A 25067-nucleotide genomic window follows, 5' to 3' on the forward strand; every position below is an offset into this window, starting at 1 on the left:
CAAACACAAAAGACATACCTACATCTATCCCAACGTTAACCAGGATCTGTAAACCTCTAAATAATTAGTATCTGATTTAACACGAATTCCAAATAAAATCATACTACCAACAGGAATACTTACACTCAGCATATTTCTGAAGTTGGGAAAATTCTGAGGGGCTGAGGTGGGCCCACTTCTCCTGGTTGGTCATGGTGGTAGTGATGTCTCTTACATACCAGGTGAGGAATTCTTTATTCAGGTGTTTGGCAGAATTCTATACTTCAGAGTTTCCACATGGCATGTTTCATTACAAAATATCTCAAGCTTTCAAAATATGCAATCTGTCAACATGAAACCGATGTGGATGTGAGTTTGTAGTTTCAATAATATATTAAAGCACTGCAGAAAAAGAAACATAAAAATAAAAAGATCAGCATTATTGCACAAAGAAAAAATTGACAAGTTATAGAATGTTAAGAATTTTTAATTTCTAAATAATGTGTTCCAAAGTTATTCTGTTTTGTGTAATACTCAATTGGTAATTGTCTATGCATTCTTTAATTGCATTTTAATGTATATTTCCTAATGCCAGATCACAGGAATAAATATGATTAAAATATAAAATGAAGAAACTTTTATGAGGTCTGTTTCATAAAAGTAGATTTTTTTGTTGTTCACGTTTATAAATTCCACATTTTAAGAGCAAACAAGGGTGTCATTTTTATGAACTTATCAATCCTTTAATATTTAAGCAATTATTATATAAAAATCCAGACCCAAATCATTAAAGGAGGCTAATCAAACCTTACACATACAATTACCAGTATAACAGATTTTTAACAATGATTTGGAATGACACTCAACTGTACCACATATATTTGAAATCAGGCAAATCAATTTTGGGAGTCATATAGAGATTTTTCCCAGCAATAAAATAAACAGAATATTTTAATTTTACAATTTGTAAAACCCAATAAAAGTTACCAAATGAAAACAATTCCAAATGTCTGACAGACTTGTGTAATGATAGTAGAATAACTACTATGAATCATGCTTAAAAAAAAATCCCTAGGTTGTCATGGTCCTACATTCACTGCCTTATCTATAAGGCAAACAAAATGACAAACCATCTGGTTTCAACTTTTTATTAAAGACAGCAACCAATTGCTCAAAGTCAGACTGGCATTGTGATCATTATAGAAAATGAAATATTTAGCAACAATGACTTAAGTTTATGGAATTGTATGCTTGGAAAGCTTATTTAAACAGATGTCATTATCTCAGGCCATAGTATCTATATTTGGCATTAGTGTGTAAGCTCTCTTAGCATCTGTTTTTGTTGTTTGTTTGTTTGTTTCCCTATCAACCCCAGGACCTCACTGTCACATCCTTTCATCTTTGCCTTAAAAAAGATTCTTGTCTGTCTCATCTGTTCAGAGTTCCTGCACTCAGTTTTACGGGATGATGGTTTGCTTTTTAACTGGCAATAATGAAGATACTGATGTGTTAACAAAGGCCAAATTGCTAGCTCTCTTTTTCCTGCCAGGGAATGCTCTTAAATCACAACCATGACTTTGTGGAAATAATGCAAACTAAAAGAACAGGAACATGTGATGGACATTTATTTGTGTCTTCTTTGTGATTTCATCCTTCTCACTGATTTCATCTTAATTCTTTCTTCTCCCAGTTACGTGCAGTTTGGGGACTCTAAAACAAGGTGTCCTATTCTTTCCTATCTAGAGGGAGACAGATGACTCAGTCATATTTGGCACATGAGACCATCTCATGGGGCTTCAAATGTTGAATGGAGTTATTCAAGGACAGGATGAAAATAGTTGTACCTAAATGATACAGCAATAATTGGCTGCATGTCCGTGCTTGAACTAGACTGTCCAGATATCTTGTCATTTCAAGAAGCAAGTAACATTCTTTCAATTAAGCATTAAGTAGATCAGAATCAGTTTCTATTGCCTACAACCCCCAAATCTTAACTGATGATAATGGAAGATCATTTATTCATTTTAAAGAAAGTTTATTTACCCCCCTCTGTGTGCCAGAAAGCATTCTAAGCACTAGAAATGCAACAAAGATCAAAATACACCCCAAAAATGAAAATAATGTTAATTACAACAATGTGTCAGCTTTACTGAGAGCTTACAGTATGCATGGTACTCTCCTCACAGTATTTGTGTGTCAGATTATTCAGTCTTCACAAAATAACTTTGTGAGGAACCAGTGTTCTCTGACTTCAACAAACAAAGAAACTGACCCTGGATGATAAGAATCTGGTTAAATATGAGAGACACTGCTAGAAACTTAAACAATATTTACTCCTCTCCCTTGCTTCCTTGGTAACAGAACTCTAATCTTAATGAATGAAAATATATCCATCTAAAAAACTATATTCTTCAGGTTATTTGCATAATTAAATGACCAGTGAGATGTAAATAAAGTTGGATAAGGTGTATAGAAAGGTTCTACTGGGAAAAACAGCTGGCAAATTACCTTTTAACCTTTTTTCTCTTCCTCCAACTTCCTACCAGGAATGGTAACATACTGGCTGCAAATCTAGCAGGTTTTTTTTTTTCGTTTTTTTGTGTTTTTTTTTGTACTTCTGAGATAAAATGGAAGGCATGTGCAAAGAATAGTAGAATCCTATAAGATAGGCTAGGAAGCCAAACAGCTAACTGCAGAAAGATTTGGCCGTCCCCCTATTTTTTGTGAATAAAGTTTTATTGGAACCAGCAAGAGGCCAATTTTTGAAGGGATCTCAATGCTAAATAAAGTTTGGGGAATTATTCTGAAGGCAGTAATAAACAGTAGAAGATCCAAAAATACGAGAAACCTGATCCCTGTGGGAAAATGTCATTATAGAAAAATGCCAATGCCTTCATTTTGTGTCTTGCTCTCACTGTATTATTCCAATAGCTTCTTAACTGGCCCCCTGAGCTCCACCTTTCTTTAATGTTGCCTGTTTGTTGAGTTCATGGACAGTCACAGACTAAGGCGATTCCAGAGGCCTGTCTGATAAATTAGCAATAAAAAGTTAATTAATATATGAGAATAGTAATGAATTGGTTAATTAATTATAGCTTTCTACCTTGTTACTTGCTGGGAAATTTATTAAAATTCCTCAATTATTTACATATTAAAAAACTCAAATTTAAAATGACTGGATAACTGATATCCTTCACATCTCTACATGAATCCCGTCTTCACAGTAAAATGTTACCTGGTCATTCAACTTAAAATTGCATATTTCATACACACCATCCCTCCATCATGCTTTTATTTGCTTTGAATATAATATCTTATCAAATGTTTAATTTATTTATATTATGTAATTCTTTGCTCCTCATGCTACAAATTAGGGGCAACATGAGTGGTTTTGAGCCCTCATAGGATTCCACAAAAAGGACAATACAAGGAAAAATACTTATTGCATTTTCCCTTGATTTTCATCCAGGTGTATGTATAGGGGTCAAGGGCAGGCCACCCCAAAATGGGCCACTTTGGAATGGAAATTATTCTGACTGAAAGCAATAGAGATCCTATAGGCTCAAAGGCAATTTTGCCCCTCCAGTAACTACATAGAAGAATCTCACCGTGTGCTCTTTTCCAGAATAAGAGTTATTAGCAGAGATAAATTTGATCAGAGTGACCCATCTTTATGGCTGGGCAAACATCTAATTACCAAACTTCTGCTTATTCTATCACCCTGTGAATTTCATCCCTTTCCACTGACGTCCCAGAGCACTACCCCCCTTCTCCTTAGTTCAGGATACATATACGCCTCATTTTGCCTGTCTTTGAAATTTCAGTATCTGTATAGGTTCCCCATACATATGCTATTAAATTTGATTTTCTCCTCTTAATCTGTCTCATGTCAATTTGATTCTTAGTCTGTTAGAATACTGAAGGGGAAATGACATTCTTTCTCCCCAACACATGTATTAGATTCTATGTTACCATATTCTCTCCTGTGCTTTAAGACCTAAGTCCCACGAGGACAGTGATTTTTGTCTGTTTGCTACTTTCCTAGTACTTAAAAGAATGCTTGGTATGTAGCAGCTGATTAGTAAATAATTATGGTATGAACTCACTTACATGCTTTTTTCATAAAGAAAGACCTAGGTAGTAGAGGTAGAAAGAGCTCCTCAAGTTGAGAAAGAGAAAATGGGGCATAAAGGGGTTAGGAATATCAGTCACTACAGATTTCACTCTTACTAGGGGCCATCCGTTTCCTTCGACTCAAGAGACATGAAGCAAAGAAGTTGTAGTTAGAGGTACAAAAATTTTACACTGGGTGGCTCAGTGGATTAAGCAGCTAACTCTCGGTTACAGCTTAAGTCATGATCTCATGGTTGTGGGACTGAACCCTGCAATGGGCTCTGCTCTGCACTGTGTGTGGAGCTTGCTTGGGATTCTGTCTCTCCCTCTCTGCTCCTCCCATGCTCGTGCTTACACGTGTCCTCTCTCTCACTCTCTTTCTCAAAAATAAAATAAATGAACTTTAAAAAATTTTATTTTACACAGTTTTTGAGTACTTTATTATTGTTTTTGTTGTCAAATATAACTAAGTCCATATAAATGAGCATTATTCCCAAGGAATGCTTACATATTTATGATAACACACATGAGCGTCAGGACTATCTTTAAATTATTTTTCTATATCTAACAAAAAAAATTACATAGCTTTCTTTAATTTAGCATGATCTTGTCAACACAAGTCCTAGTCTTTTTTTTTTTTTTTTTTTTAAGACAGGGAGAGTGCTTGTGAGTGGGGAGAGAGAAGAGAGAGAAAAAAAGAGAGAGAGAGAGAGAATCTGAAGCAGGCTCCATACCCAGCACAGAGCCTGATGCAGGTTTTGACTCCATGATGGTGAGATCATGACCCAAGAGGAAATCAAGAGTTGGACTCTTAACCAACTGAACCAGCCAGATGGCAGAGTCCTAACTTTCTGTATCAAGAGCAGTTTCTCTGGACTGATCTAATACAATTTGCATTTTATTAAGAAGATGTTAAAGAGTAATGGCAGCCCTGAAGGACTCCAAGTAAATTCTCTTTGGTTCTTGGATTTGCTTTCTTCCAAAACTAATACACCTTGAATAAAACCTCCTCTTAATCCTTCTCCTAGTGTAAAGCCTTTGTCTTCTTACAATCCTGGTAGTGCTAACTCTCACAATGAGATGTGACATGTGGTAAAGTAAGAAAAAATAAGGGTGGGATGCAAATGGAAAAGTTTTCCTAATCAAATATTTTAAACTAGTTGAACTAACGTATCACAGCTCTCTATAAAGAGAAAAGTTGCATGTATAATATTAAACCAGGAGATACAGCTATTCATGCCTCAGGAGAGGCATTCCCATGATGGCAACGGTTTCTTACAGTCTCTGCCTCTTTATAAATGTGTAGAAAGAGAATGACAATATTCAGTTGAGATTCCCTATGGTACATTCACAGATTTCCTGCTCCCAGGCAAAGGGTTTCTTCAGGTACATAAAATGAAAGCCAGGGAGGATCCACTTTGCTGGCTGTTGGAAAGCAGTCTAATGCTGTTATTCTCATCTACTCAATGGATGGGCCATTTTACTTAGTCGTTGGCAGGAAATAATTATGTTGGAGGAATTGGAGAAGGCTCTTTGGCCTACTTTGGGCTAACACATATTCTCTACAATGAGGGAAGGAAACCAATCTCCTAAGAAGAAGTTATAGGCAATATCTAGATGCATGAATTTGATGGACTGGATTCATTATTTATTAGTCACAGACTATGTTTCTTGATAATTATTCAAAGTCAACAAGTCATGACTCCCATGATTGAATAAAGTTAATACACATTAAGGCATAGTGAAAATTACATGTATACAAATTTAAGGTATTATGATGACTGAAAATATTGACTGGGTCTGAAAGGTCATAAACCCCAAATTATTAAATAAGTGATGGAGAAATCATAGCAAAAATATAAGAGTCAAAATATCAACCGAAGAATTGATGAAAGAGAAGTAAGATGATGAGGCACCTGGGTGGCTCAATTGGTTAAGCATCTGACTCTGGATTTTGACTCAGGTCATGACCTCACTGTTGAGAGATCAACATTCACTGTTGAGAGATTATCTCTCTCCCTTTTCCCCCTCTCTCTCTGCCCCCATCCCCTGCTCACACTGTCTTTCTCTCTCTCCCTCTTAAAAAAAAGTGTTTAAGAAAAGTAGGATGAAACTAAATGGAACATTAATGCTATCATGTAATTTATAAGTACTTGTTCATGTATTAATGAAAGGAACATGATAGACACTATGCCAGATGTTGGAGATATATTAAAAGCAAAACATATATGGTATCTGAGTTCTTGGATTTTGTTTTGGCGGAAGATCTACATTACTACAAACCAACTACACAAATAAATCATTCTGAATTGTAATAACTTGTATGGAAAAAAAAAGGCAATGTAGTTCTGTGAGAGAGCACCACAGTATCCTCATTAAGAGATTCAAAGAGCAACTCAGAGAGGAAGTTTTATTTATACTGCATGATAAAAGGTGAGTAATAATTAAAAACTTGGGTGAGAAGAAAAACATGAGCAGAAGCCTCAGAGTGGGAAGAAAAAAAATAACAGATCTCTAAAGAAGACAGGTGTAACTGGAGAAATAGATAAGAACTACATCTTGTAGATTCTTAGAAGATACACTGAAGATTTATCATAACTGAAGTATGAAACCACTGACATATTCTGAGCAGGAGATAAACATGATCCACTTATATTTTAAGAAGTCCATTATAAACGGTGGATGGAAAGGTGACAAGCATCGAAGTGGAAGGTCTGCTCCAGTACTGGATAGAGCTGGTGTTGGCTTCTACTACAGAAATGGAAGTAAAGATGAAGGAAAAGGCCAAACTCAAAATATATTTTAGAAGTAGGATTTTATAATGAATGGGATATATTGTGTGTAGGATGAGGGAACCAAGAATGACTCCTAGAGTCTGAGCTAGAGCAAAGCATAGAGAAAGGTAGAGTTTAAAAAATTACTATTTACTGGAAGAGTATCAGGTATGAGAAGAGATGAATCAGTATTCTGTTTGGGAATGTATGAAATTTGAGAAGGGACATCTCAATTGACAGGACTAGTAGATAGTAAGATACACCTAGGCTAATAAAAGAGAAATAGAGGTCATATTTTGTGAGTTGTCTGATATAGATAATACTGTTGAAGATACGAGCATGTGTACATTTGCCTGATGTAGCAGCCATAAAGCTTTGCCTCTAAGATCTGCCTTTAAGAAAGAACGTGCATTCAGCTGCAAGACTGTAGTAGCTGACAGCCTCTAGCTCTTATTGCTTTCAGAATACAGTCAGCTTTTGAACCAAGGTCACACTCTTCTCAGGCAGGGGTCAAAGACTAAAGATGATGGATGTACTAGGACCATGTGGTTTTTGTACAATGGAGGACTCCTGTAATGATCCGTATTTGCTCCATAACAACCCATTGGACCGGCTGAGATTTTGTTAGCTCTGCATTGTGATCTGAAGCTATTCATAACCAAATCAGCAGCCCCACCTCCTTTCTTTTCTTGGGTATCAAATCTGCATCATTGTTTGAAGTCTGTCTCTGCCCAATCCTGCTTTTCCTCCCTTTATCTTTCACAGGAATAATTTCCTGGTAAGCCTTTGTATCCCTAACTCCATTTTGGTGTTTGTTTCCTGGTGAAGGATCCCATGTGTCAGGATCCCTAGTAGGAAACAGATGGTACACTTAAAATGGGTAAGTAGGAATTTAATAAAAGGATTTTGAGTAAATATGGACAAAGGTTAGGGAGCTAATAGAGGCTGGTGAAGTATATTGATCTAGCAAAACTTGGGAACTTATTGACCCTAAGCCTAAACGGAACAAGGATGTTGTAGGTAAGAAACCTCAGAGTAGCTATATATATACAGGGTCATCTGAGAGGGGCCATGTTCTTGGATAGCAGGATTCACCTATTTTCAAAGGACTTAGCTGGGCAGGAGGTGGAGGGAAATGACATCCCTAACCTTGTACTCTTCCAACTCTCCCATCTCCTCTAGTGCCTCACAATGACCAAACCCAATCATAAGTCAGAGGGCAAAGGCAACAATTGATGCCACCTGTATGAAATAATCTCAGGAAGCAGAGAGCAATATGGAAGGGGGGAAAGGGGAAAGGGGAAAGGGGTAATCTCAAGGGGCAAATAAGGAAATATCAAGCACATCTGAGGAAAGAATATGGTGTGAGAACGAGGGCCCAGGACAAAGTTCCAAAGAGTTCCTGTATTTAGAGATTAGAAGTAGAGGGTTGCCTAGGTGCCTCCGCTAGTTGGTTAAGTGGCCAACTTTTGACATCAGTTCAGGTCAGGATCTCAAGGGTGGTCATGAGATCAAGCCCAATGTCAGCCTCCATGCTGAGCATGGAGCCTTTTAGGGATTCTCTCTCTCTCTCTCTCTCTCTCTCTAATCCTCCCCCCTCACTCTATGTGCACACGTGCTCACTGGCTCTCTCAAAAATAAATGAATGAATGAATGGGTAAGTAAACATTATTTTAAAATGTAGACAAAGACCCCCCCCCCCCAAATAGAATATGGTGCCAGAGAGACAACAAAAAAGGAAGAAAAGAATCCTTCAAGGATAGAGTAGAAGGCACTTTTCATAAGTTTCTGGGCAATTAAATAAGATAAGGAGGGACACCTAGGTGGCTCAATCAATTAAGCATCTGACTTCGGCTGAGGTCATGATCTCATGGTTCGTGGGTTCCGGCCTGGCATCGGGTTCTGTGTTGACAGCTCACAGCCTGGAGCCTGTTTCAAAGTCTGTGTGTGTGTGTCTCTCTCTCTGTCCCTCCCCATCGCCCCATGCGCACGCTCACGTGCTCTCTCTCTCAAAAATGAATAAACATTAAAAAAATTTTTTTTAAGATGAGGACTGAAACACCCAAAGGCAACATGATGGTCACTGGTGACCTTAGCAAAACAATTTCTCTGAGGCTGAGCAACTCAAATTGGAACAGGTTGCAGAGTAGAACTGAGCTTGGGATAGCTGTGAAAGCCATTAACTCTCAGAGAAGTATGATTGTGAGGAGTGGAAAGCTGGAAGTAACTATCCAAGAAGAATATGGATTCAAGGAATTTTGCTTGCTTTTTTGTTTGTTCGTTTGTAGGAATCACTGCAACAAAATTTAAAATTGAAGAAAGATTTATAGCGAGAATGGTTTAAGGATCAGAAGAAGTGATAGGTATTTCAGTCTTTAAAAAGGATTATAAAAGACCTTGTTAGCAAGAGGAGATAAGTTCCAGAAAATATATGAGAGCCAAAATTAATCATAACAATGAGAACCGATGAAAGTAGTTTTGTAGATTTGGTGGCTAGAAAATGGAAGATTTTTGGCTGATGACTTCTATTTTCTCGATGATATATAAATTGTAGTTATTAGCAGAGAGTTCATTTAGGCAATGATGGGGGAAGAGAGAAATAAGGGTGGGAAGATACGAAAAATAAATAAATACAAATGTGGGAGGCCTGGCTGGCTCAGTTGGTAGAGCACCATTGATGTAAGGGTTTTAAGTCTAAGCTCTACATTGGGTATAGAGATTACTTAAAAATAAAATCTTGGGGTGCTTAGGTGGCTCAATGGGTTAAGCATCTGACTTCAGCTGAGGTTCTGATCTCGGGGTTCACAAGTTCCACGAGCATGGAGCCTGTTTCAGATTCTGTGTCTCCATCAATCTCTGCCCCTCCCTCCCTCTGTCTGTCTCTGTCTCTGTCTCTTTCTCTCAAAAATAAAAATAAACTTTTAAAAAATAAATTAAAAAATAAAATCTTTAGGAATTTTTTTTTAATCAAAAAAATTACAAATACTGTAAAGCAAGTTCACTAAAGGCATGTAGTAAGAACAGCAGACACAGTTAAAAGCCAATGGGACATTGCTATTCATAAATTTAGAACTAAAACAGCCTGGTTTTAAATTATTAACTTATACATCTAAAGGACAATTAAACATCTAAAGGACAATTAATCATATTCTTATCCCACCACTTCTGAATCAACTAGATCTGTATTCTCATTGAAATTCTGAGCTTTCTTCCCTATGTAAGTGAATCACTTAACCCATCTGAATTTCAAATCCTTTCTCATGAAAAGTGGATAATATCACCCACTTCCCAGAGGTATTAACAGCTAATGAAATAACATGTGCATAATACAAAAGAAATAAAATCTTCTCAATAAAAATTATTCTTTCCTTGTTTTTGCAAGTAAGGATTTAAGACATATTTACAGTATAGGATGTGAACATACATACAGTATGTATATAGGGGAAATAAACTGGAAGTCTACAAACCTTTGAGAAGACTATGTGGGGGCTTAATGTAAGATTCATGATTATGTTATCTTTGGACTCTACTGCCACAAAAAATCTAAAATAAAAAATTCAAGGGAAATCTTTGGTGATGCAAAACAGGGAAATACATCAAACTGCATTATCTGTATTTTCAGGTCATGATTTCAAAGTTCGATTATCATTTTTTTTAAGAAAATTACACTTTTTATACATGGTTTTAAGGAGAATACCCTTTAGAATGGAGACGGGAGGGTTAGGTAGAAATGGCTATCCTGTACAGCGATAGAACCTTTATCAATATGAAATACTAAATGTAAAGTGCTATGCTAAGAATCTACTTTCCAACCATGGCCACAACAGTATCACTCATTCCACATGCCATTGTAGAACCCTGTTGAACGCCGTCAACAAGTGATATCTATTTTTCCTCCCCTTATACTTTTGAGTGCCTTTGTGGTTACGTTCTAACCAAGAGATTTCAGCAGCAATGGTGCAGCATGACTTCTGTGGCTAGATCATAAAACTATCACACACTTCAGTCTTGCTTTCTTTCTTGGGACACTTGCTCTTGGAAGCTAATCAACATATTCTAAGAAAGTCAAACTGGCCTATGTGAAGAGACCAAAGACATACCATGCATATGTGCATCAGCCAACAGCCCAGATTAAGTGTCAGTCAACAGCCAGCATAAACCCCCAAATATCTGTGTGAAGATGCCTTCAGATTCCAGCCCAAGCTCTCAAGTAACCCCCTTCTCTAAGCTATAGGTCTTCCCAGATGAGCTACCAAATAGAGCCAAACAGACAACCCAACTCATTATGCAAATTCTAAAGTCTGACCCATTGAATACAAGAACCCAATAAAATGGTTGAGTTACAGCACTATTTTGTGTTTTTATTATTAAAAAGTAAAAATAAAAATATTGGGACAATATTTGACCCAAATAAAAAGTACCAAAATATTATTTTACTGTTATTATTGCATTTTTATATGCTGAATAAATTGTGTGTGTGTGTGTGTGTGTGTGTGTGTGTGTGTAACTCTTAATTTACCCTTCTTACGTTACTTGTCTGGCTCGTAGTGCTGTGAATTTCCCATCTCCTTCTGAATTGAGGAATAAAGTATTTGGGAGTTGAGTATAAATATTTAATATAAATTTCCTTCTAACTTTGGACTTTATAGTGATGGATGGTTGAGAGAATGAGAGTCATGGAATAAAAAATAAGGGGTTAACAGAGTAATACTTTAGAATAGGCAAAGATCTCAAAGCCAGAAAGAGAAAAGATCCATTTTGTGGGCCATTGTTTTGTTCTGTTTTATCAGGGGAAAGGGCCTGTTTGTGTCTTTTACAAAGATTTTCCAAACATAAATATAATCCCGAATAAAGAAGAGAAAATGTGAAAGGATAAAAGAAAACTCCTTCCTCCCACCCTGAATATGGAAATACTGATTAAAGAAAAATACCATTGAGTGTTTTCAATCTATTCGACCTGGGACTTTTTCAAAAGAAACATGTTTTCTAGAATTCTAATTATTAAAAGTTTATAAGTTTATCACTACTGTTTCTCATGCCCAACTCAAGAAAGCAGAAATTCACTAAAATAATTCCCCAACTCTTTGCCAAAGAGCCATTGATATGATACATTCAGACTCGGTATTATGAATGCATGTGTTTACAATTTTTTCTATTAATTAAAAAAATAATAAATTCAGTCTTAGGCACTTCCTTGAAATTGATGATTGCTGGTAAGGAACCTTTCAAACCTTTTATCTCTAGAAAATAATCAACTCTAATGCTGTTATTCAACTTCAAGTTAGAGTACACAACTGCCTAAGGAAAATCATTATGGCAGCACACTGGGGACCTTTTTACCAAATGAAATTTGATGTCTGCTCTGAGAAACAAGTAATGCTTGCAGTAAATCCACGGTAAAACCAGAGAGCTATATTCAATTTATTGACACAGAGACAGATATCAGCAATAGAAAAATACATATTTTGGTCATATAGGCTTTATTTCCCTCTGAAAAATCCACTATCTTAAACATTCCATGTACACATGATTCACCAAAAACACCACAGAAAAACACAATGTAATTTTCTCATTTGATGTCTTTATTTGTTGCTAGCATTGAAGTATAAAATGTTGCCCTTCCCTGCTTGAGAAAATATTGAACTGAAAAAAGAATTTCTTCTTTCACAAGTTAAGCTTTTATTGTTTTCCTGCAGGAGATTATTTATAGAACTACAAAAGAACAAATTGACTAATGAAATTAGTCTAGTGTGTTTGTTACTTGACCTATAGAAAACATCAACAACATTTAAAAGTTTTTTATAACCAAATTAGAATTAAAAAAATGAATCAAATTCTCAACTGGAACAATTGCTGAGCAGAAGCATAATAGGGTGTAATGCATTCAAGAGCGCCTGCAGGACATCCTTAAACACAGACACAGACACACACACACACACAAATGTTAACAAATGAAACATTATTACAAAGGTTTTAATGTAGGTTTCTAAAAAAAAGCAATTGAAATTAAATTCCTTTTTTTTTTTTTTAAGAATTCAAGGTGTGAAATGAGGTTGTAATATTTTAAATCAGGTCTACATCAAAAAAGATGAGTAAGAACAGCAGCTGTTGGGAGATCAGCAGAGAAATAGCACGTCTCAGCCTCTCATGGTTAGAATGGCCTAAATTGAGCAGCACTTGGGAATCCAGGGAGAGCCTCAATCAATCACCCTGTGAGATATACTTTGAACTAACAAATTCTTCCTTCAAGGTTCTTTCAGAGACAGGATATATATCCCTTCCATGTAAGTATAGTTTTAATCTTGAGATAATTGTTACAAAAAAGTATCTATGACATCATGGAAAAGGATAAAGAATTGAAAGTTTGATTATGTAAACCTATATTTCCATGGACAACAGACATAGCTGACACCCAACGCAGATAAATACGCACACAAGCGCACATGCATACATTCACACAAACACCCACACAAAACACATATGCACACATTTTGTCAGAGATGGATTGAGCATTTTGCCCTCTTGGGTCATAAATGATTAAACTCTTTAAGTAAAGTCTCAGGTATTTACCACAAGATTTTTTTGAACGCAATGTTCTTGGAAAGCTCAGATTCTTTCCATACTTAATTTGTTGTCCTTGTTTTTGTTTCTAAATATTAATACCGTATTTGATGTTGATTAGATATGACTATACAACTCCCTTTCTACTCTTTTGAAGAGCAGCTCATGTGTACTCTAAAAAAAAATTAAAAACTGTACTTAAGGGGTACCTGGGTAGCTTAGTTGGTTAAGCATCCAACTTCAGCTCAGGTCATGATCTTGTGATTAGTGAGTTCGAGCCCCACATCAGGCTCTGTGCTGACAGCTCAGACCCTGGACCCTGCTTCAGATTTTGTGTTTCCCTCCCTCTCTGCCTCTCTCCTGCTCATGCTCTGTCTCTGTCTCTCTCAAGAATAAACATTAAAAAAATTTTTTTAATGTATTTAAGTTTATTTTCAAGAGAGACAAAAACAGTGTGAGTGGGGGAGGGGCAAAGAGAGAGGGAGAGAGAGAAAATCCCAAGCAGGCCAGCAAAGAGCCTGATGTGGGACTCGAACACAGGAAACCATGAGATCATAATCTGAACTGAAACCAAGAACCAGATGCCTAACTGAATGAGCCACCAGGCACCCTGAAATACATTTTTTTTTTTTTTTTTATCTTGGGGCACCTGGGTGGCTCAGTCAGTTAAGCAACTGACTCATGACTCAGGTCATGATCTCACAGTTCATGAGATTGAGCCCCCAGTCAGCCTGCTTGGGATTCCCTCCCTCTCTCTCTCTTTCTCTCTCTCTCTCTCTGTGTCTCTCTCTTCCTTCCCCACTCATGGGTGTTCCCTCTCTCAAAATAAATAAATAAATGTTAACAATAAAATAAATAAAATACATGTTTTATCCTAATAAGGCACAAATAATAAAAAAACATAAAGTTTAATGTACAGTATGCAAAGATAATATATATATTGTTTCACAGTAATAGTAATGGGATTAAGGGTCAATATGTTAGGTAGAAGCTAGAAAGAGCCCTGGAGGAATACCCTCAGGGAATACCCTGAGGTAGAGTCTCAAATCCTTGATGGGGAGATGATAGAGACAGAAACTGGAGGCAAGGGTAGGGATAAACAGATTACACATTAGAAGCCTGGGGGGCACAACATCCTGACCTTATGGCTTCCAAGATCTTGGGGCTAAAAGACTGAGAGCCACAGGTGCTGAGTGGGCACTCTCCACTTCCACCTCTACCCTGGGGTAACACCTAGACCCATTATAATGCGTTTGCACTGGGTTATAACCCCGCCCCCTGAGAAAGGCTGCCATGATGGTTCCAGGTATAAACATGTAGGGTCAAAAACTCCCTGTCCCAAACTGTGGGAGGGGTTCCCCCAAAGGATTGGAAGCAGCCACCATTAGACACCACACCACTGAACATCACTGCTCCTCCCAGGCTAAAAAGACACAAGAAATAACAAATCCCAAAACAACCCTCGGGATGGCATCCACCTCCCGGAATCTGCCCATTCTCCCATCTTGAGAGTGTACTTTCACCTTAATAAACCGCTTTGTGATTGCTACCTTCTTTCTGGCTGTCTTTATTCCAGCATGGATCCTCTCTTAATTTTTTTTTTTTTTTTTTTTTTTTTTTTTGTGAGGAATCCAAGAACTAAGACCTCCATTCACACCCCACCGACTCTCCAACCAATAACAAATATACTAATTTAGAAAATATATGTGTTGGTAATTAACATTTTCCTCAAACTGTAGTGCACTTGAATCTCTGAAGCATATATTTCTCTCCATTTTAATGATAAAAATAATGCCTCCATCAAATACAAAATCTAATAGCACTCAAGATACGTTTTATATAAGAACTCATAAGTGAACAGCTTTCAATTTATGAACTCATCATTATAACCCTCCTGAGGCTTATTTCCAAGAGTTGAAAAAATCCTAGATTAAAATTTGAATACTGCCTCAGTGGAATAAATATAGAGATCTCAACCTATCTTTTGAAAAAGATATATTCTTATTGAAATGGAAATATAAAAGTATACAGTTACAATTGATCCTTTTCCTATTGATAACCATATATTTTTTGACTCACACATACACACTCATACCTTTTAGAGTCTAGATGATAACAGTGCTATTTCTGTTTCCTTTACTATTTTATTGCAAGTGTCATATGCATATAAATATATATTATGAACTCTGCATAGTACTATTTTATATGGTTTGAAATGTTACCTAATTTGTATCATACTGCCCATCTTTTTTTCCTGCAACTTCTGTTTTTCACTCATTTTTTTTCCAGATGTATACCTATTAGCATATGTGGCCCTGATTTATTCATTATCAGTGCTGTGGAGCAGAAGTTTTCATTGTATGAATGTATCAAAGTTATTCATCTCGTCTTTTATTCATGGGTCTTGGGTTTTGTGTGTCATTTTTAATTATTAAAAATAATGACGCAATTGACATTTTTGCATATGTTTGTGGGGTATATAACAATACATAGAATGTTGGAATTTAGAGTATGCTTAGCTCTGTGCTACCAAATTCTTCTTTACAATGTAGTTATTTTGGTCAGTTTCTTAAGCTTTTGCCCATAAAATGAACGTGGAAGACACACTCTTAACGTAAACTCCAATGAGTCACACTGTCAGTTAATCCTTTCCCCCTGAATGTGGGTAAGACTTGCGACTTGCTTTTATTTATTTATTTATTTTATTTTTTTAACGTTTATTTATTTTTGAGACAGAGAGAGACAGAGCATGAACGGGGAAGGGGCAGAGAGAGAGAGAGAGAGACACAGAATCTGAAGCAGGCTCCAGGCTCTGAGCCATCAGCCCAGAGCCCAAGGCGGGGCTCAAACTCACCGACTGCGAGATTGTGACCTGAGCTGAAGTCGGACACTTAACCGACTGAGCCACCCAGGCGCCCCACGACTTGCTTTTAAATAGTTGAATATGACAATGGTCACTCCCTTGATCGGATTACATTATATGGCAAAGGCACAAAGATTTTGCAGATAATCAAAGTTCCTAATTAGATGACTTTAAGTAAATCAAAAGGAGGATCACCTTGGTAGACTTGATCTAGTCAGATGAGCAAGTCCTTTGACAGTGGGTCTGTGGGTGGGGGATGGGTGAAATAGGTGACTACGTAGTGCACTTGCCTTGATGAGCACTGGGTGATGTATGGAATTGTTAAATCCCTGTATTGTACACCTGAAACTAATATAACACTTCATGTCAACTATACTGGAATTATTAATTTTTAAGTGGGTCTAGATCGGGCACCTGGGTGGCTCAGTAGGTTGAGCGTCCCACTTCAGTGTAGGTCATGGTCTCCCAGTCCTTGAGTTCGAGCTTTGGGCTCTGTGCTTACAACTCAGAACCTGGAGCCTGCTTAGGATTCCATGTCTCGCTCTCTCTCTGGCCCTCCCCTGCTCTTGTTCTCTCTCTCTCTTTCTCTCTCTCTCTCTCTCAAAAATAAATAAATCATTAAAAGAAATAGATAAAGTGGGTCTAGATATCAGAGACTTGAAGCAACAAAGCTTCTCCCACTCTGCCCTTCCCCCTTCCCAGATATGAAGAAGCAAGCTTCCATGAAGTCTACAGCCTCAGGGAAATAAATTCTGCCAACAACCAGAGGGAGCTCAAAAGTATATCCTTCCCTAGTCAAACCTTCAAACAAGAAGACAGCTCTGCAGACATCTTGATTTCAGCTTTGTGAGACCCTGAGAGAGAATTCAGCTACACCACACCCACATTCTTTATCTACAGCAAATAAGATATAATAAAGAAATGTTGTTTAAAACTATAACATCTGTGGTGATTTAAGGAGGTATAGAAAAAATATAATGGTGATAAGATGCTACCTTATTTTTGTCTTAATTTGTGATTTTAGATTTTAGGACACTGTACCTTTTCACATGTACCTTGGCCATTTAGGTATCTTTTTCAGTGCACTGCCCGTTGATATCCTTTTCCCATGCTTCTACTGGGGTTTTTTTTCCTTTTTCTTTTCCATATATAGAAATTTTTTCACATATACATTTATTGCTTTAAGCATATTTCAGTTATTGATGGTATCTTTGCTGTCAGAATTTTAAATTTTCCCTTGTTTAAATATACTAATTTTTATAATTTATTGCACACTTTTAAATACTACCTGCAATTCTAAGTATCTCAAGAAAGAGAAAGTCTAGAAAATATAAACATCCAAAGTGAATCAATCTTCTCCTATGTGGATAAAGTTTTACTTGACCTGACCTATTAGAATCAATATTCAATGGATACTAGTTCTCCACTATTAGTAAGATTCATACTCAGTCACCTATAACAGCATTTTCAACGTAATACAAACAACTATTCAAGACTGAGGAGATGAATGAGTATATGAAAGTGAAACTGTTCTCCAATATTGACTTAAAACACTTTAAAAACATACCCAGAAGCCATGCTTTAGCGTTTATCTTTTGTTTTCAATCATGTCAATGAGATCATGTTTCACTGGAAATAACCAGTTTTTCAGTATGTTTCTGTTCTTGGGTCTAACTACCATCGCCAGATTGCCCACAGCAGATCTCTATGCTCAAAAATGACTACAATAAAAAGGACTTTGATGACCAGCAGTAATAGAACACTAAAAATCAGCATGATTATACTCTTCTCATCTTCATTTTAGGGTAGAAATGTATTTCTTCCAAGAAAAATAAAAACAGAAAATATGTATAGATTTAGGAATATATATAAGAAATGGAAGATGCATGTAAAAAGAAGACAATAAACTCTACATTAAATTAAAATCCTGCTCTGCGATACACAAATAAGATTTAAGCAAGGTGGCAGCTTTGGAGGAAATATAATTACTTGGCCTGCAAGATGTGTATTATCGTTAGGCAGCAGAGCACCATGAGGGATATAAAGTTCTAATAGTGTCAGATGGCAACAGATTAAGGAGTAAGGAGAAAGAGAAAGAACCACCACTGGAATAGCATGGAGCCAAAAGATAGGAATGGGAATCTCAGTAATTGACCAAGAGATAGAGACAAAACAGATCAGGGAGTCACTCGATAAAGTAGCCAGAGTAGATAAGGTATAGATATTCAAATCCAACTGTCATCAAGTGACAAGTACATTTCACTGTCATAATTTCTGGGGAAAATAAACATTATTAGCCCATGGTTGCAGAGCTCAACGATCTCCCAGTCTGTTTGAAAAGATGGACTTAAATACATTCATCTTTCTATGAGGCAGTTTGGTGAATGACAGAGTGCTTCAGAGGCACAGAGGTACAAGTATGATTCTGACTGGGAAGATTAGGGAAAGCTACAAAGAGGAGGTGTACAACCCAAGTTAGACTTTGAATTATATGTTCACTGGGAGAGGGCATTCCAGGCAGCAGAAACACTGTCATCAGCAATCATGATGTGATCCAGGCAGAGAGTACAGGTTGTGGGTGGATGTCAAGAACAGAAACTAGAGTCTGCATAAACAGGGTTGTACTTGGACAAGAGATCTGGATATCAAGGAAAGAAGAAGGTTAAGGGAGACACAGTCGAGTCAAGTCTCCTTATTACTCTTGGTGATGAACTGTGATTCCTCAGTCATACATGAAAATATAGTATATTGTCATTATTTCATTCAATATTAATTTTTTCCAGAATCAGGAACAGACTATTTAAATAAGCCAAAAAGGAGACAGGAAAGCTTGACTTCAGAGGTGAGCTAAGAGAGCTGAAGTACATGGGACTATTTGAATCTTCAAAATATGCAAGAGTAGAGAAGAAGTTAACTAGTAGAGAAGATTGGTAGGAAAGACTTTTTCAGGTTTTTTTTTCATTATTATTTTAGAAGTTCACAAATTTCCGGGGCGCCTGGGTGGCGCAGTCGGTTAAGCGTCCGACTTCAGCCAGGTCACGATCTCGCGGTCCGTGAGTTCGAGCCCCGCGTGGGGCTCTGGGCTGATGGCTCAGAGCCTAGAGCCTGGAGCCTGTTTCTGATTCTGTGTCTCCCTCTCTCTCTGTCCCTCCCCCGTTCATGCTCTGTCTCTCTCTGTCCCAAAAATAAATAAACGCTGAAAAAAAAAAAAATGAAAAAAAAAAAAAAAAAAGAAGTTCACAAATTTCCTAATACATTCTCTTCCTAACAAACAACTAAAAAGTACTGCCATATTTTCTTGATGCAACATTTCCTTTGGACATTTAATTATGGAATCTTCATGTTGTTTAATAAATATTTTCCTTTCTCCTTTCCCCTCATTTCCTGACTAAATGTAAACAATGGGAATGAATAAATGCACCTCTTAAGACAGTTGTATTATATCCCAGGATTCCCAACCACATTATAATGTGACTTACAATATAGCCAAAGTCGTAACAAAGGCCTAGTAGCAAAAACTTTGGTGATTTCAATACACAACCATGTAATCAGAAAACTGTACCAAGAAGTAAGAAATAAGTTTATAATATCTACTTACTTATTTTCTCTGTCACAAACAAAATGACAACAAGCAACAATTTCACTAGCTATAGAAATAATGGAAAAAGCAGTTCTATATTTTTGTACCTAAAGTGATATGTTTTAACAATAATGTGCCAGGCATTTCCTTTGTTAAATAACTTCTCTGACTAAAAAGGACAGGATAATATATACTTAAAATATAATCTATCATTTCTGTTGCTTTAAACATTGTGGATTTTATGACAGATAGCACTTACTTAAAAATATTTTATATTTCAAATCTATAAAGAAGCCTTTTCTTTCAAAAGACAAATGTCATTCATTCTTGATAATTCATTGCCTCTCATAACAAAAGTGCTCCTTGGACAAAATTTGAAATCTGATGACAATCATACATATCTGTATTTGTCCCTCACTGTTTATTGCTTTTATATGTGTACATAATGCCTAATAAATTGGTTCTCAGTAAATGATTTTCTGAAAGGCAGATAAAAACTGAGATAAGTTGGGAAGAAAAAGGAAATCATTTTAAATTGGTATTTTGGTGTCATTTTCCACAGACAGATATTTCATTCTCTTCCTACCACACTGTAAAACTGGATGGTATGTAAATTCTGAGAGAGAAATATTTCAGTGACAGAATATTAATGTATAGAAAATTTTAATTAGATGCTTTCACAGTTAGTTATTTATCAGTTTTATAGTTTTAACTGGTACAGCTATATGTGATTTACATTTACAGGATTTTATAAAACAATCTCCTTCCTTGAGTTCCCCCCTCCACCCTCAGGATATTAAATTGTTTATGTACAGTCTCAGGAGCTCTTTCAGCACCCTCTTATGACATGCAAAACTGCATGAATATGCATTCACACTTGGGAAAGAAAATTCATGAATTTCATGACAATCTTTAAAGGTTATATGATTCCAAATATTGAGATCATAGATTTTTCTGGGAATTTAAAATGTATTTCCTTCATAAACAGTGAATGACACATCGTACCCCTATATTTACCTATATCCAGCAAGAAAATGATTAATAGCAGTGATACAAGACATCATTGTAGGGGAAATGTAGGCTTCATAATTCAAATTCAGGATGATTTCACACAAAGTCATTTTATTTCCATGTAGTTGGCATATGTGTATAATAAATTTAGACCTCTGAAATTCGAGTAGCAAACTGAGTATATGAATTGTATAAACTGATTGGGTTTTCCACTATTTGTATTTTTTATATTTCTCAGACACTGAGGCATCTAATAAAATGTACAAAGTTATTTCTGCTCAGTTATACATTCAAAAAGGAAATGTGTATATTAAGTAGATTTTATAATATAAAGATATGTGTTAACATGTTTGACTTACAGCATAATGCATATTTCAGAAATGTGTGATATGGTTTAAACAGAAAAAACAAATTGTTATTAATAAATACAAAAACAGGAAAATAGCTAACAATTACTAAGTACTCTCTATCGTCTAGGTACATTTTTAACTTTTTATATTTATTTAGTGGTTATAAGAACTTTCTGAGTGAGGTAATACTATTATTTGCATATTACAAATAAGAAAACTGAGATACAGAGTTTTAAGTTATTTGCCTCGAACCACAGTTTGCAAGCGATGGAGCCAGAATTCAAACTCACGAAGTCCAATGGAGGAAATTCCACTCTGAGTGAATTGTAACTATGATGTTCTGTCACTTCTCTTACACAGATTAAATAGTTTATGTTTACACATATTTTTAATGTGTATTTATTTATTTTTGAGAGAGAGGGAGAGCACAAGTAGGGGAGGGGCAGAGAGACAGGGAGAGAGAGAGAATCCCAAGCAGGCACCAGCACAGAGCCCAATGCAGGGCTGAATCCCATAGCACACAAGATCATGACCTGAGCTGAAACCAAGAATGAGATGCTTAGCCAAACTGAGCCACACAGGTGCCCCAATATTTTATTTAATTTTAACTTTTTATTTTTTTTAATTTTTTTTTAACGTTTTTATTTATTTTTGAGACAGAGAGAGACAGAGCATGAAGGGGGGAGGGGCAGAGAGAGAAGGAGACACAGAATCGGAAGCAGGCTCCAGGCTCTGAGCCATCAGCCCAGAGCCTGACGCGGGGCTCGAACTCACGGACTGCGAGATCGTGACCTGGATGAAGTCGGATGCTTAACCGACTGCGCCACCCAGGCGCCCCTAATTTTAACTTTTTAAAAGTAGGTTTCATGCCCAGTGTAGAGCCCAATGTGGGGCTTGAACTCAAGACCCTGAGATCAACACCTGAGCTAAGATCAAGAATCAGATGCTTAACTGACTGAGCCACCTAGGCACCCCTATATTTTTAAAAGTGTAAGAATCAGTTGGAAAAGACTAAAAGGTCTTATTACTTCTCTTTACAAAGGGTCCTCTTTTTGTCCCTCTTTTCTCCTTTTTTTTAATGAACATATAATGCAGTTGTTACTCCTCATTTGCCTTTATAAGTTTTTTTATATATTTTAATCACTTCAGGTCAACTGCATTAAATGTATTATACACGTCACAAAAATCACTAAATTTATTTTTCATTTTTTTATGCTTTCTCTCAGAAATAAGTGAAATTAAAAGATAAAAATTTTCCCAAGTTAGGGTAGAAAAGTAAGGCTTTCTTGGTGACATCAATTGTTCAAGCAAAAGCACAGAAATGAATACAAATATAGAGATAAAGACAGAAGGAGTTGAGATGTGATGATGGAGAAAGGTTACTTCCTGGACTGAAAAGTCCAGACTTAGAGAAAAATACTCTTTAAAAAAAAATGTTTTATTTGGATCAATATTCAGGATTTATCTTTTGGTATTCTGTTATCAAGATCTTGATTCCCACACAGAAACTAGCTCATACAAGAAAGCCAAGAAAAACTAATCTGGTTTATAGTTTTGAAATAGTTTCAACAAACTTGAGAATACAGATGGCACCTAACTTTTCAGTTATATTTTAATTTATTGGGCTTTTCCTTGGATGTAATAACTCCATTCTAAAAAGTAAAATGAGAATGGCTGTCACTGAATTTGACAGTCATTGACAAAATAAATCCATTCACAGGCAGGGTGTTCTACAAATACAGCCAGCAAAGACCATGCAGAACTCTGTACTGAACATACCCAGATTTTAATTAACCTCAAGGATGAGTTTTGTCTCTTTTCATTACTTTCTCAAGTGTAGTCTCCGTACGGAGTTGGCCAAAGGGATGGTATTTAGTTCCAAAAATGTGTGTTTTCAGCCGAATTATACGTCTCAACTTCTCATTATTTTAAATCTTCTGAAGAGTTTCTTAAAATAAAACAACTTTTATTCATTCATTCGTAGTAAATAATCTTTTTGATTGACAGAGATGGAGAGCATCAAGTACTAGTACTAACTTTTTGAGCTACACAATTATACAAAGCTTCTAGAAAGGAAACATAAATAAAATGTTTTAATTAGTTGTATTAATTATGAATAACACAACTAGATATTAAGCCTCAAAAAATGGAGGTAAATGAGAATTTCTATAGAGCAGCGGTTCTCAACCTGAGATTATTATATGCCCTGTAGGAGTCGTTTGGCAATGCTGGGACAGAGTTCTGATGATCACAACCGTGGGGTGGGTGTGGGAGACGCTGCTGACATCTAATGGGTACAGGTCAGGGATGCTGCTACATATCCAGCAATGACCAAGACAAGCCCCAAAGAATTATCTGGCGCAAAAGATTAATAGTGCCAAGGGTGAGAAACCCTCCTATGGAGCATTGCAATGGAAACTGGCACTTTTTAGATAATATTATGCATAAGCCTGGGTGGATTAGATTTTTATGATGCTGGTGACTATTTCATAAGTCATCTAATTATTTGAAGATAGTAGTCCTGTTTCTTAATACATCTACATATATTAAGTAGTGTTACAGAAAATAACCCATTTCTAATTAAACTGTTTTTGTGAAATGTCATACATTTTGTGTTTCAAGGGGTTTAAAGAACTAATTTCCTTTTTTAAATATTTACTTACATTTTTGAAAGAGAGAACATGAGCAGAAGGAGGGGCAGAGAGAAAGGAGTGAGAATCCCATGCAGTCTCCAGGGTGAGAGTGGGGAGCTTGATGCAGGGTTCAATCCACAAACCGTAAGATTATAACCTGAGGTGAATTCAAGAGTTGGACGTTCAACCGACAAAGCCACCCAGGAGCCCCAAGAAGTAACTTCTTTTTTTAAATTATTTTTATTTTTTTAATGTTTATTTATTTTTGAGACAGAGAGAGACAGAGCGTGAACAGGGGAGGGGCAGAGAGAGAGGGAGACACAGAATCCGAAGCAGGCTCCAGGCTCCGAGCTGTCAGCACAGAGCCAATGTGCGGCTCGAACTCACAGACTGTGAGATCATGACCGGAGGTGAAGTCAGAGGCTTAACCGACTGAGCCACCCAGGTGCCCCAGAAGTAACTTCTTTTTTTTTTTTATTTTTTTTAAATTTTTTTTTTTTCAACGTTTATTTATTTTTGGGACAGAGAGAGACAGAGCATGAACGGGGGAGGGGCAGAGAGAGAGGGAGACACAGAATCGGAAACAGGCTCCAGGCTCTGAGCCATCAGCCCAGAGCCTGACGCGGGGCTCGAACTCACGGACCGCGAGATCGTGACCTGGCTGAAGTCGGACGCTCAACCGACTGCGCCACCCAGGCGCCCCCAGAAGTAACTTCTTAATGCAGCACATAAAATATATTAAGGCCAACATTTGTTTGTTTGCATGTTTTTATAACAATAAATTCTTGAAATGTTTTATTTCCTTTTACTGAAATGGAACTTGTTAAATTACTCTTTAAATTTAAAAACTGACTGTGTTTTCTCAAACTGGAGCACTAAATTTTCAAACTCATTTGTTTAACAGTATTTGTGGAAAACAATAATAAAGCTGTAAATATTTATGAATTATTAAAAGCAAATGTAATTAACCCCTATAAATATCTCAAATGAATCATACTTTCTCCTATATGCTTAACAGAATGTGAAACTAACTTAGATTTCTGTTTTCTCCTTTGAGAACTGCCTTTATAAATATTACCAGCAGAGCAGAGGAAATACAGATCCTCAGGATATATATATGTAAGAACAACTAGCACCGATTCCTTGACTGACGTCTAATCCTTACAGGTATCTGCTGAAACAATCAAATCGGATGTCTAGTTA

General features: G+C 36.6%; 1 protein-coding gene across 7 annotated transcripts in view; it reads right to left on the reverse strand.

Annotated features, from left to right (window-relative positions):
- The window catches only part of DGKB (diacylglycerol kinase beta), a 715318-nt gene that overhangs the window by 653649 nt on the left and 36602 nt on the right, over nucleotides 1-25067 (reverse strand). For all 7 annotated transcript variants that reach the window (XM_043589012.1, XM_043589009.1, XM_043589010.1 and 4 more), the window contains exon 2: nucleotides 124-381. In XM_043589012.1, coding sequence (XP_043444947.1) covers nucleotides 124-193 — 70 coding nt within the window. In that variant the 5' untranslated portion in view covers nucleotides 194-381. The remainder of the gene's footprint in view (nucleotides 1-123; nucleotides 382-25067) is intronic.

Source organism: Prionailurus bengalensis, chromosome A2 (assembly GCF_016509475.1).
Source record: "Prionailurus bengalensis isolate Pbe53 chromosome A2, Fcat_Pben_1.1_paternal_pri, whole genome shotgun sequence".
NCBI classification, from domain to species: Eukaryota; Metazoa; Chordata; class Mammalia; order Carnivora; family Felidae; genus Prionailurus; species Prionailurus bengalensis.